The sequence below is a fragment of the Sinocyclocheilus grahami genome, unplaced genomic scaffold (assembly GCF_001515645.1).
Source record: "Sinocyclocheilus grahami isolate Dianchi unplaced genomic scaffold, SAMN03320097.WGS_v1.1 scaffold457.1, whole genome shotgun sequence".
Classification (NCBI taxonomy): Eukaryota; Metazoa; Chordata; class Actinopteri; order Cypriniformes; family Cyprinidae; genus Sinocyclocheilus; species Sinocyclocheilus grahami.
The window spans coordinates 493,140-506,678 of record NW_015505636.1 but is presented as its reverse complement, the minus strand read 5'-3'; the positions used below and the strand labels follow the sequence as shown (position 1 = coordinate 506,678).

General features: G+C 36.0%; 1 protein-coding gene across 8 annotated transcripts in view; it reads right to left on the bottom strand.

Moving 5' to 3' along the window:
- Positions 1-1,990: 1,990 nt before the first annotated feature.
- The window catches only part of arhgap12b (Rho GTPase activating protein 12b), a 56,405-nt gene continuing 44,856 nt past the window's right edge, over positions 1,991-13,539 (bottom strand). For 2 of the 8 annotated variants that reach the window (XM_016234729.1, XM_016234730.1), the window contains exons 7-20: positions 13,399-13,470; positions 12,882-12,953; positions 12,538-12,599; positions 12,198-12,279; positions 11,677-11,799; positions 10,785-10,886; positions 9,858-9,956; positions 9,641-9,743; positions 9,444-9,560; positions 9,230-9,328; positions 9,047-9,124; positions 7,597-7,731; positions 6,227-6,332; positions 1,991-3,483 (exon numbers count right to left, since the gene is read on the bottom strand). In XM_016234729.1, the coding sequence (XP_016090215.1) occupies positions 3,309-3,483; positions 6,227-6,332; positions 7,597-7,731; positions 9,047-9,124; positions 9,230-9,328; positions 9,444-9,560; positions 9,641-9,743; positions 9,858-9,956; positions 10,785-10,886; positions 11,677-11,799; positions 12,198-12,279; positions 12,538-12,599; positions 12,882-12,953; positions 13,399-13,470 (1,425 nt within the window). In that variant the 3' untranslated portion in view covers positions 1,991-3,308. The remainder of the gene's footprint in view (positions 3,484-6,226; positions 6,333-7,596; positions 7,732-9,046; positions 9,125-9,229; positions 9,329-9,443; positions 9,561-9,640; positions 9,744-9,857; positions 9,957-10,784; positions 10,887-11,676; positions 11,800-12,197; positions 12,280-12,537; positions 12,600-12,881; positions 12,954-13,398; positions 13,471-13,539) is intronic. The other 6 variants (XM_016234731.1, XM_016234733.1, XM_016234732.1 and 3 more) reach the window with 6 other exon arrangements.

The window sequence follows — 13,539 nt, the reverse complement described above, 5'->3', positions numbered from 1 at the left end:
TTATCTGTCAGGCTCGTATGATACAGCAGCTCCATATTTACGGCCTACTTAATGGGGTTGATTGTATTAGTGCACGAGAAGAGGGAACGGCCCTATTGCAGACAGTATTTCCAGCTTTGTGCAATTACCTTATGTAAATCCCGCAAGCAGGCGTCTATTTAAAATGCATTGAATTTCCCAATGCAAAACCATCAAGTCCAACCATGCGAACTTCATTAATACTAAAGCATAGGCACATAACATTTGAAGTACTCCTATGATTACTTTAGCCAATGCCCGTGTGCATTTGGGGTTTATTTTAAAGGATACTTGAGATGGTATTTGCAAAGACTTGGTAAATGGAGCATTTAAGCACAGGAGCCTCAGGAGTGTCTCAAGTGAGGAATAAGCAAAACTTTACATGAAAGTACCATCAATATTTACACAATTGCCTTATAAAAGCCAATTAGGGAGAGGAAATGGATTTCAACAATGTTTGCCATCTCCGTGCAATAGTTGCATTAATGGTCAATTATTTCGCACAAGAGGTATCTTGAACCCTGATAATATCACTTAAAGCTTAAAGTAACAGCAGACGGATGCTTATCAGCTGCTAGGACATTCCTATAAATATAATTCAGACTGCATGCATACAGATATACAGCCCACAAAAACAGTTAAACAGTATAAAAGTAGTTACCCTGTCAAATAAAATGATTTAATCTGCCCTCCTCATACATGCAAATTAAGTTGTGTTGCTGTCAAAGTCGCGAGATTTGACTTATTTCTTCTTTTCCTCTTGATCTGATAGACTCATTCAGCAGAGTTGAACTTACAGCACTTTTTTATTCATATCGGAGCGATTGCACAGAGCAGCAAACGCATGAAATGTGTGTGTGTTTTTTTTTTAATGAACACGATTACTCAGTTTAGTTGGGGCTCCAAAACGCAGATGTGAAAATGGATCCCTGAAGAAGCAAACTCAATTATCGTTTATGAAAGTCTTCAGTCATATACGTTTTAGGCACACAAACATGTTCTTGGTCAGAGTCTGTCACTCATACCGAGCAAGATGCAAAAGAAAATGATAGACATATAGAGGAAAAGAGAAGAGTCAAAGTCATGAATGTTTTATGGGTCATAATGGCTTGCTCAAATTTCCTCACCACACTTAGGCCTCCACGGACACACAAGACCAGGAGTTTTCCTGGCACCTCTGCCCCACAGACACGCAGCAGCATATGGTGTGCAATTCAGACACCTCTGGGGCCCCGGCTAAAGCAGAGTGTGGTCAGAGCTATGAATTATGGATATGAGCTAATTGTTTTCTCATTTGGAAAGTCTTGCTCTTTTTAGTCTGTACAGCTCATGGTTTCAAGCAGGTGTTTGATTTGATCTCCACCCAGTCACTATTCTGTCATTTTCCATGTCACTTTTTCATAAGATTCCTGTCTAGAAAAACAGAGTGAGTTATATAAAGCTAACCTAACACCATAAATTTAAGCTTTAAGGAAATTAATATTTTGGTAAGGGGTGTTTTGAATTAAACTAATTACTACAGCATTTTAATAAAGCTCCTGAATAAATGTTTAAAAATACAGAAAAGTGCTGTACAATCTGCTCTGCTCAAATAAACAGGATTTATAATTTTTTTTATTTTAAATCACTGTAATAAAAGGAAGGAAACGGTTGATAGTTCCCTGCGTCATTCCATATTATCAGCTCTGTAATATGAACAATGAAAATAAACACTAGACAAATAACTCGAACATTATCACTTTAATATTATCCATGAGTTTGTCTTTTTAATTAGGATTAGACGTCAATTTCAGAAACAGCAGTTAGTCTGAAAATTACATTCAAAATGTGCAGTTCACAATGCGTGATGACATCACCTCTCCCCCGTTCCATCAATACGCACTTCCTTCAACCGTACGTACATCAACAGAATTAGATCTTTTCACTTGTTACTGACACACAACTTCAAGCCATCACAACTCATTATTGTTTGTTTTTTTGTACAACAGGTTCAAGTTCTTGTTGAAGTATTCTGTACATATGTTTTCAGAATTTTGTTAAAAACGAGACAGAGAAGGCGTTTACCATGCGTACCTTCAGTTAACACTAACTGCAGCACTATTTCCAGTACCATCCTGTCAATTTGTTATCAAGCTCCTTTCCATCCAGGGCCAGAGCAGGAAACAGGAGATGAATATCCTGTATTGATCTGAAACCGTGTAAGGCCTAAATGCCGATCTAAGCAGCTCACCTTTCTTTTTCCAGTAAGCCTAGAGAGATACAAGGGCGAGAGATGAGATCTCTGACTGTTTTTGAGAGCTCTTGCTTTTAAACACAACACACTGGGTTCACATCTGCTTCTCTGCATACTGTTACACAATTCAGCACAACACAGTCCATTTATTCCAAGGAAACAACACAGGTTTGACCTCAAACACGTGAAAGTCCTGATATTTCATTGAAGGGAGGGTCTTTTCATTAAAAGGGAGTTTTTCTATTGGATGACACAACTGTGTGACGAGCATGTCTGTTATCCAGTAGCATGAGGCGCACAACCTTTCCAGTAAACTTTAGGGAGGTGTGGATGGAGGGCAAACATGGGTGGATATGGAAAAAAACAAGAGTTTTTCCAATTTGAAACAGGATTCCTGTCCTAATACGGATTATTAATCATTGTCCAATTAAATCGACCCCATTATCCGTAGGTCAGTAGTCATTGTCAAATAATACTGTCTCCTAATACAGTGCACTTTCAGCTTATTCCACAGGAAAAAATGAAGAAAACAAAAACTCTGAGCCCCGCGAGAGCCCAGATACAAGTCAGTAATGTGTCGGAATAAATCAATCACACTCAATCTGGTGAGACTTGAAAATGTCCGCTCAGTCAGTTTTCATTCTAGTCTTCAGTACTGGCTAAGATAAAGTCCATTCCAGTGTCCAATTTAGGAGAATATTCCCATTTCTCACAAAAAATAAAAATAAAAAGAGTGCATAATGGAGACTAATAACCATCCATATTTGTCCAAAAGTCAATCCAGCCTATTCTAAACCAAGGAATGACAATCCAAATGGAAAAAAAAGAAAGAAAAATGTCTATATCCTCAAAACTTCAAAAAATATTAAGTGCATAAAGAATCTTCCTGTATTCATTTTCTTTGCTTATATCCAGTCATATGTCACAGTAAATCCACTCACGTTTGTTTATATACTCCATTAAGCTTGGTCCACAGCAGTGGTGCGTTTTTGTGCGATGGATATGAGATGTTAAACTGGCATTGCGTTCTCTAGATTGATTCTTACTTAGAGATGTTCTACCTGCCAAAAATGTTGTCATACTCTAGAAGAATGAGTTCTACAATCTGGTTCTGATAGACCATATGGACCGCCATATTGCCCGTCTCGATCTCTGGCCGCAGCAGGGTTGGGCCAAACACGATAGCCACGCTCTGGGTAGTCATCCTGTTCACCTCGCCATGATCAATCACTCTGAAAAAGAAAGAGAGAATAAGTGTCTTGTCTATTTTTTTCCTGTAAATTGGTTAAAAAAATAACCATCAATCAACAGCAGCGCTCATATTTTGTGAATAAAGAGCTTCCGTTTGTCTGACAAAGAAATAGTGAAAGGTGAATTTGTGGCAGGTAAATGCATTTCTTTTCTTACCCACATGCAAACCAATCTACTCCACATTAAAATGCCAAATCTTCCCAACACTGGTGATTTTGAATTAGGAAAAATGTTTGGGTATTGTGCTTAAATTACACAAATCCAGATGCCTTTTCCCCGCAACAGCAAAATGTCAGACCATAATTTTTCTGGAACGCTATGCCTCTGTCCTCCATTTTGAGTTACAGTGGACCAAGAGCCATTTAAATGCAAATGGAAGGAAAGGCAAATGTCATTGTGCGTGTTTGATATAGTAATTACGATTGAGACTCAATACCGGTCTGGAATTACATTCAGAATTACACAGTAAGGCACAGTCTCGTACAACAACACGGGCAAAATGATTCACTCTATATGTAGAGTGAAAATAGAGTTTTCATTGTTTATTTCCCACTTCATTTTAACTTGATTTAAAGAAACCAGAAGTAAGAATGCTGTAGGTGTGAAGGTGATGTCCCTAAAAACACATTTGAATTTGTCTTAAAATGATGTGCACGCACAGACATGTCAAAATATAGTGTCATTTCAGATTTACAAAAGATTATAGCAAATCTCTAAGAGAGGAAGCAATGGACACTTTGACCACTGTCCTTCATGAGCCTGAGAGCAAAATTAAGGTGAAATACTGTTGAAATTATCAGAACTCACTAGACCGGACAAGACAACTCCCTAAAAAAAGCCCAGAGTGATTAAAGATTCATGTGACTCTCACCTGCCACTGAGGAAGCAGCTTTATAACTCATGATTATTTTAAGGGCTGGAATGGATGTGATAACAGAGGTACAGTTAACAATTTATGGTTATAAAAAGTTGCTTCATAAACCTAAATCTACAAGAAAAAAAATAGTAGTTTTAGTAGGGACTCTTCTATCTCCTTTCAGGTAAATCACACAGTAGTCGTTTTACCAGTCATTGCCTCTTGAATCAAAACAGCATGGTTCCTAAAAAGACCCTAGTAAAAGATGAAAGCATATATACACTAATGTTAAAAAATGTATTTTGAAAGAAATTAATGCTCTAATTCAGGAAGGACATATTAGATTGATAAATAGTGACAGTAAATAGATTTATAATATAGATTTCTATTTCAATCCATTTTTTATTTTATTTTAAACTTTCTATTCATCAAACAAAATTTTTTTTTCTTGACCACTAAATCGGCATATTAAAATGATTTCTGAAAGATCATGTAACACTGAAGGCTGGAGTAATGTCTGCTAAAACTGCATTACAAGAATAAATTTAAATTTAAAATTATATTTTACATAATGCGATTTTCATTTGTAATAATATTTCACAATATTACTGTTTTTACTGTAAAAGCATCCTTGGTGAGCATAAGAGGCTTCTTTCAAAAAAATTAAAAATAAAAAAACCCTCAATGCAATTACGTAAACAAGTTTTTTTCCGTTATTTTTGTAGACATAAATAATAGTTGTTTTATAATATCTGATCAATTGATTGACAGATATACCAGCCAGTATTGGATAATTAATTATGCATCCTCATATCTTCCATTTTAAAATTTAGATTATATTTGCCATCATCTAAAACTCACTTAAAGTTACTCTTTAAAAACATGAATAATTACTGTTAAATGTAATCTATCGCAAATCTCAAATTGATTATCCATTTTTCATAATGTACATTACAATGTTGTGATGCCTGAATTCACTTTAAAATAATTGACTGCACTTTATAGTGTTTTATTTATTCATTTATAATTCAAAATAAAAGAAATAGCATCTAAATTTAGTATTGGCCAACATTTTAATGTCAGTGCAATTTAAGTGGTCATTTTAAATGTCAATCAGTCTCTTCCTGTCTAAATGGATGGGTCTTTGCCAGAAAGAGGACATCGCTTCATACTGACAGTCAACACTAAACAACATCTACTAAAAGAGCCTGGAGCATCAGCAGCATAACAGTTGCGTTCTCCACATCTGCCATTTCATGTGAAGCTCCCAAGGTTGATGTCACTGTCAAGAACTGTTTACACAGGCTGTTAACTAATTGAATTACATTCCTACTGCATCGCAATCACAGGCCGCCACGCCTGGATTAACTACAGCACCTCACGCTCACACTGTCCTCCATACAGCCCTTCATGTTGTCTCTCTGTCTCACTGTCTTCTGCTCTCAATAATTCTCAAGACTCTCTTTCTCTCTCTGTGGCTCGTGCATCCACACCCAGTGCCAGTGGCAATGCATCAGTAGGATGTGGTGCACACCCTCCCTCCAGACTCTCTCCTGCTCCACGTCTCTCTCTCTCTCTCTCTCTCTCTCTCTCTCTCATAATGATGTAGTTGGCTAGCCTCCAGGTCTGTCCCAGTAATGGATACAGTGAGATAACTCGATAGAGGCTTGCTGTGCAGAGCACTGACCACACCCTCCTCACCTCTAACAATCACACACACCAGCATGGCCCTAAATCAATAATGAATGATGATGATTTGGAAAGGAAGGCTTTTTAACTCAAAATGACAAATCCATCCTTGCAGTAAATGGGCCTGTGCATAATATACTAATGTTCCATTTAAAACAAGGACAGGAGCAATTCTTTACCTTTTCAGGTGTTTGAATAACACTTTCATTGTTTCCTGATTGGGTTTTGGCAACTGTTTGACCAAGTCTTTTATGGATTGGACTCGCTGCTTGTAATCTGAGTGTTCTGAAAAGTAAGCAAAATGAAAAAGCAGAATTAGGGTACAGTCAAGATGCTACTAATGATCCAAGTCTAGGAACGGGAAGAAAAACTATTCACAAGTCAAACTGCTCCCTCTTGTGGTTGATGCTTTATTAGTATTCTGGGTGTGTAATAATAAATATCAATGTCCATTCTATTATTAAAAAGAGTATTCAAAGAGCATTTTGTACACTGCAAAAGTTTGGGGGTCAATAAGATTCTTTTTTTAATTAATTTACACTTTTATCTAGTGATCAAATGTTATAATACATTTCTGTTTTAAATAAATGCTGTTCTTTTGAACTTTTAATCAAAATCTTGAAAAACATTTCACTGTCACAGTTTCCACAAAAATATTAAGTAGCACAACAATAAAATGTTTCATATTAGAACTTTCTGTGTGATTTGTCATGTGACTGGAGCAATGGCTGCTGAAAATGTAGTTTTGCCATCACAGGAATAAAACATTCAAATAAAAAACAGTGCTTTTAAATTGTAATAATATTTCAGAATATTATAGTTTACTTTCAAAAACATTAAAAAAAAAACACCATCCTGACCACAAACTTTAGAACAGCACTAAATATCAATGTCCATTCTATTATTAAAAAGAGTATTCAAAGAGCATTTTGTACACTGCAAAAGTTTGGGGGTCAATAAGATTCTTTTTTTAATTAATTTACACTTTTATCTAGTGATCAAATGTTATAATACATTTCTGTTTTAAATAAATGCTGTTCTTTTGAACTTTTAATCAAAATCTTGAAAAACATTTCACTGTCACAGTTTCCACAAAAATATTAAGTAGCACAACAATAAAATGTTTCATATTAGAACTTTCTGTGTGATTTGTCATGTGACTGGAGCAATGGCTGCTGAAAATGTAGTTTTGCCATCACAGGAATAAAACATTCAAATAAAAAAACAGTGCTTTTAAATTGTAATAATATTTCAGAATATTATAGTTTACTTTCAAAAACATAAAAAAAAAAACACCATCCTGACCACAAACTTTAGAACAGCAGAATATCTGATCGTTTGAACAAAGGAGTTCACATGATAAGCATCACAAACTCCTTTTTGATTAGTGACCAAGAAATGGTGAGGAAACTTTCATATTTCATCTTTATTTTACATCAAAACATTCCTTAGTTTAAAAACTTTCAAAAATTGAAAACAGCATTTAAAACCGGGAAAGGAGACATTTGTTTGTGTATCAATCAAACAAACAGAGAAATAAAGCACTCACTGATGGCTTCGACAAAGTCATTAAAGGATGCGTAAGTGAACAGAGGCTCTGGAAACTCCCGGAAAAACATCTTCAGAGCACCTGTAGTCACGTGGATATCCTCCCATTTATTGTCTTCCAGATTCACCTTTTCATCTGCAGACATATACAGGTACATCTCAAAAAATTTGAATATCATGAAAAAAGTCAATATTTTTGTCACTCATTTCAGAAAGTGAAACCCATATATTATATATTCATTACACATAGAGTGAAATATTTCAAGCCTTTATTTCTTGAAATTTTGATGATTATGGCTTACAGATAATGAACACCCAAAATTCAGTGTTTCAGAAAATTAGATTATTACATAAGATCAATTAAAAAAAAGGATATTTTAAACAGAAATGTCAGGCTTCTGAAAAGTATGTTAATTTCTATGCACTCAATACTTGGTTGGGCCTCCTTTTGCATGAATTACTGCATCAATGCGGCGTGGCATGGAGGCAATCAGCCTGTGGCACTGCTCAGGTGTTATGGAAGCCCAGGTTGCTTTGATAGCGGCCTTCAGGTCATCTGCATTGTTGGGTCTGGTGTCACACCTTTTCCTACCACACTTTTTCCTTCCACTCAACTTTCTATGAATATGCTTGGATACAGCACTCTGTGAACAACCAGCTTCTTTAGCAATGATCTTTTGTGGCTTACCCTCCTTCTGGACATCTGTCAAGTCAGCAGTCTTCCCCATGATTGTGTAGCCTACTGACCCAGACTGAGAGACCATTTAAAGGCTCAGGAAACCTTTGCAGGTGTTTTGAGGTAATTAGCTGATTTGGGTGTGACACCATGACTTTCCAATATTGAACTTTTTCACAATATTAAAATTTTCTGAGACACTGAATTTTGGGTGTTCATTATCTGTAAGCCATAAACATCAAAATTTCAAGAAATAAAGGCTTGAAATATTTCAATCTATGTGTAATGAATCTATATAATATATGGGTTTCACTTTCTGAAATGAGTGACAAAACATATTGACCTTTTTCATGATATTCTAATTTTTTGAGCTGTACCTGTAAACACATCCTTCATACCAATTCAAACCAAAGCTGCTGAGCCACAACATCAGACTGATAACCAACCAATCTGACTGTTTGACCTTTGTTGTTACCTTTCAGGGTAGGAGATGTGCGTGACAGTGTTATTTCAGTATCATTTACAGTATATACTATCATAAAATGTATTAATATTTTGAATTAGCTTTTGTTTTACATTTTCATTTTAGTATATGTTTGATTTGATGTGCTTTTGTCATTTTAATTAGCTGTTTTAGATATATACTTCTATATAGTTTAAAATTATTTTATTTCAGTTTTTGTTTTAACAGTAACAAGACTGGTGCGTGAGAACGGTTTGCGAGTTTGTATCGTTTAAAAAAAACTATATTCAGAACAAAACAGCTCTTCCCTACCGTGATTGACCGCAAAGCGCAGTTTCTGTATGACAGCCAGGTTTCCACTGACTCTATACAAGCCATCAACAATCAAGCCTGAGAAACAGATACAGAGAAATGAGACAGGAAGTGAATGTAGACCTAGAATGACAACTCAAAAATGTATTAGTAATCCAACTGATGAAACAAACAGATAAATACCTGTATTCTCCACATGCTCAATGCATATCTTGACAAAATTAGGCACGGAAGTGCCTTCTCTCTGACAAAGGGCAGTCAAACTGCAGCCAAACACCTGATCTGAGAACAGACAGAAGGGTTACCAGAGGTGTCTTCTCTTTCCTCTGTATGTAGATTATTCACAAAAGCCCCAAAATCTAATTAAGCTGTATGTGCTTATATCAGTGTATTTTACCTTTTATGTAGCCCTTGTCCCGGACAGCCTGTAATGTTGGTCTCCGTGTGAGGAACTTCTTCAGTTTGACTCTGGTCTTCTTCTGCTCAGACGAATCCAAACTGGAGTTCTTTACTACTGTACAAACACACGTGTGTGTCACCACTCAACAAACCTTGTGTAGCTATGATTTATTTACAAATGTATGTCTTCTGTACCTCTGTTTTTCTTTGAGTCTCGTGGGTCTTTCTCTTTGTCGTATTTCTCAGTTCCTGGAGACTCAGGCATATCCTCTTCAATGGCCTCATCAGACTCCCACGCCTACAACACATGCATTATCATTATTACCATTAATAACACCAATGTACCTTTGAACATCTGTGTATGCTGTTTATGCCATCATTTTGTACTGTGGACTGTGTTGATTTCACTCACATGTGTGTTGATGGTCTCAGAAAGCGCTCTGAACCAGTCATTGATAACACTGTCAATCTCAGACTGGATCAGCAGCTCTGTGCCCACTCGTGTCTTCAGCTGCCAGGGTCAAAGTTCAGATCAGGTCAGTGGGAGCATATTAGGCAAGAGTCAGGACAGATTCAGTTACAGTAAGAATATTTGTAGGTAATACAGGAAAACTTATATTGTAAATGGATAGTTGCTATGTTGCTTGGAAATCGTAAACATACTGCAATTGTAGTAATTAATTGTATTACAGAACTTTGTGTAATTTCTAATAACTAATAAAAATGATTAAATAACTAATAAATTAGCTATTTGCTAAACACAATTGTCTTTTATTGTAATACTGTTGCCATTACATAAAAAGCATGTTTTATCAAAGTAATAGGCCAGTAATGGCTTTGTGATACAGTAATTTTGCTACAGTTAAGAGAGTTCTAGACACTGTGATTCAAATTGTGTTTAAAAACATACTATTGAAAAAAATCACTGTAACTAACAGTCTCTCGTGGATTATTGCTTTATTATCTTCTACTAATTTACCAGTTAAAACAAAGGGCTATTTCACAGAAAAAAAGACAATTCTGTCATCATTTATTAACCCTCAAGGTGTTCCAAACCTGTATGACTTTCATTCTTCTGTTGAGCACAAAAGAAGATTTTTAGTAGCCATTGACTTCCATAGTATGGATAAAATACTGTAGAAGTCAATGGCTACCATTAACTGTTTGGTTTCCAACATTCTTCAAAATACCTTCTTTTGTGTTCAGCAAAAGAAAGAAACTCATATTTGAGTGTGAGTAAATGATGATAGAATTTTTATTTTTGGGTGAACTATCCCTTTAGGTGTTTCTAACAATGAGTATTTTAAGAAATTCAAAATTAAAATCAGCTGACTCTCACCTCAATGACATGTTTCTTGCTGGATTTTTCTTTGGATGCCCACTCAACCGAACCACCTCGCAGGTCCACTGTAAATTCGGGTTTGGACTGGTTGCCTCCAAACTTGAAAAACAAGGTGAATAAACTTGTTTTAAATCCTGTCACTCTCTAAGCAAATCATCAAATGTTATTTAGGATTCTCTTTAGTCCAGAGCTGTTAAACACAAGCTATAGTGATGTTCCTGGGTCAAAAGCGAGTTACACTGCATTTTAAGTGTCAATTAGTTCTGGGTGCCAAAAGTACAATAATAGGTTAGACTGGAATATTAAATGCACAATGCACACACTTGACTGTTTTATAATTTTACGGCCAAAGAGCCGTAATTTTTTTCCCACATTTTGCTTTGCGCAATGCTAAGCTCAATTTTGTATACAGATGCTTACACATTCAAATAGCATAAACTAAATGTGTCTGAATATGCAGAAATGCATGCCAACAATCTTAAGGTTCTTAGTGCATCCATTTTCATTTACTAAGTCTGGTTATTTGACATCGTAAAAAAGTTTTAAATTCACTCTCTCTTGCTGGAGGAACTAACTTCAAGCACATAGCAGGGGGCGATAAATGTGGCGCACAGGCAGAAAGTAGGACGTGCACAAATAAAATGGGAGACAAGCTGCCCTGCTCAGCTGATCTCAAAACAGATCTGCATCACACAACCAATTATTCATTTATAATTATTTCAATAATGAACTTATAATAAATAAATAAATACCATTCATTTTTAACATTTTAGCCTATTTAAAACCAACTAATGAAGATTTCCAAATGAAAAATCTGTTATCTAGGCAAAACTGTTCGTGGATCAGCATCAAGGGCACATTCATTCTGTCCAGAGAGGCTGACACATACAGAGGGAGCCCGGCTGCGTCTACAGTGCGTATAGGACACTGCAGGCCGGGGCTTAATCGAACGCTTCCAGTTACTTAGCAATGAAAGGAGGAGTTCAGGAAAGGAACCATTGCGGCAGTACGACTTTGAAGAGACAGAGAAGAGATGGAAGAAAGGAACAGAACAGAAAAGAGAGTGATGATGCATGAAATCACACTCACAACACACATGGGAGATATAAATGAAGGAGAGAGGTACAAATCGGCAAGAGAGCTAATATTAATAGTAATCTGAATGCTACAGTTTTTAGATAAAAGCATGTAGGCCTCTTTTTGTTTATACTTGTTGCCGAGCACTGAATGTGGATGCAGTTTGCATGATACACTCCTGAATAAATGCAGGCAAATTTGAGGTAGACTGTGGGGAATCCTGTCAGTATTCAAAGCATGTAAATTGAAATAATGCTGACTAACAGGGTTAAGAGAATAATTCCACATTTGTCCCAGATGAACAGACCAATGTAACCCAGTTTGAATACATACCCAGCTGGTGCCGCTGCCCTGACCCTTTGCAAAAAGTAAAGAGGATCCCTGCAGGACAGTCCAGGTGGAGGCCCAATTCTTCCTGCAGGACAATACAAACAATAGATGCATCTGTGACACTTATTCTAAAGATCAAATGAGAAACTAGACCAGTTTTTTTAATGACCAGTGCTTACATTTTTCACTGCAGCACAAAACATTCATTCTTTGAAGTATAAACAAAGGCCACACCATTTCTTTTAAGAATACATATTGCATAAATATTATTATTTTATTAAAATGTGATTAGTTTATCTATTTCCCCACACCCAATTGTAATATTCAGAGATGCAGTTTTTACCTGACTTTCTTGCCATGTTCAGTAATCTTGGTGACATTAAGAACACCACACTTTTCTGAGGGCTACAGAGAGGAGAAAAATGAGCTTAGTAAGTAAACATTAAAAGAAAAATATATATATTACAAAAAAGGAAAAAGATTAATTAAGTATATAAAATAATAATATTGAATATTAATATAATGATTATAGTAGTATGTATTATTATTATTTGCAGTAGCAGTAGTATTTAAATTTGGAAATTTGTATTGCACATTCTGACGATAACATGCATTTAGAAGATAACTAAATGTTAATACATTGAAAAGAGCATGCATAAAATCACATGGGTTAGTGTGTATACTAACGGTGGAGGGGTGTTTGGGTGAAGAGGGGCAGGAGTCTGATTCAGGAGAGCTGTGTTTGGCATTTACAGACTCCTGCAAGTCATAAAGCAGAAAAAGTACGGTGTTAAACATTCAGAATAGAGGGAGTTAGAGGATGAATACAAAAAGTTAGACCCATTCTGAAGGCAGTTATGAATCTCTAAAGAGAAAAAGGCTGATTTATCAGGGTTTGCATGACAGATAACGGTCAAAATTACTGTTATCTCAAGTCTTGCCATGAATGATTTGTAAGAACATGGACAAGAATAAAAAAGAGATGTCAGTTGAGTTAATGAGGAGTTAGTATAAAGCAAGCATACAAATAAGCATCACAACCAGATACATCACATGTAAATGATAAAGTGCAGATCTGAGCAGGTTTTGATCAACGCAAATTTGTTTCCTTGATTCGCTTGAAAACAATTTCAATTTGTGAAGTGAAGAAATCAAGAAGTCTGTAATCACATCTGATTGGTTACAGCATAATGAGGCGACTAACTTCTCTGTACAGTGACAGGCCGAAGCCCCTGGGGAGGCGGTTCACGCTGAACCATCTGCTTTTGAATGGCAGCTGGAATGAAAACCATTGTGCGACACAAGAGCAACATAATGTCAGGTTTGTTTCATTTAGCATTTTTAC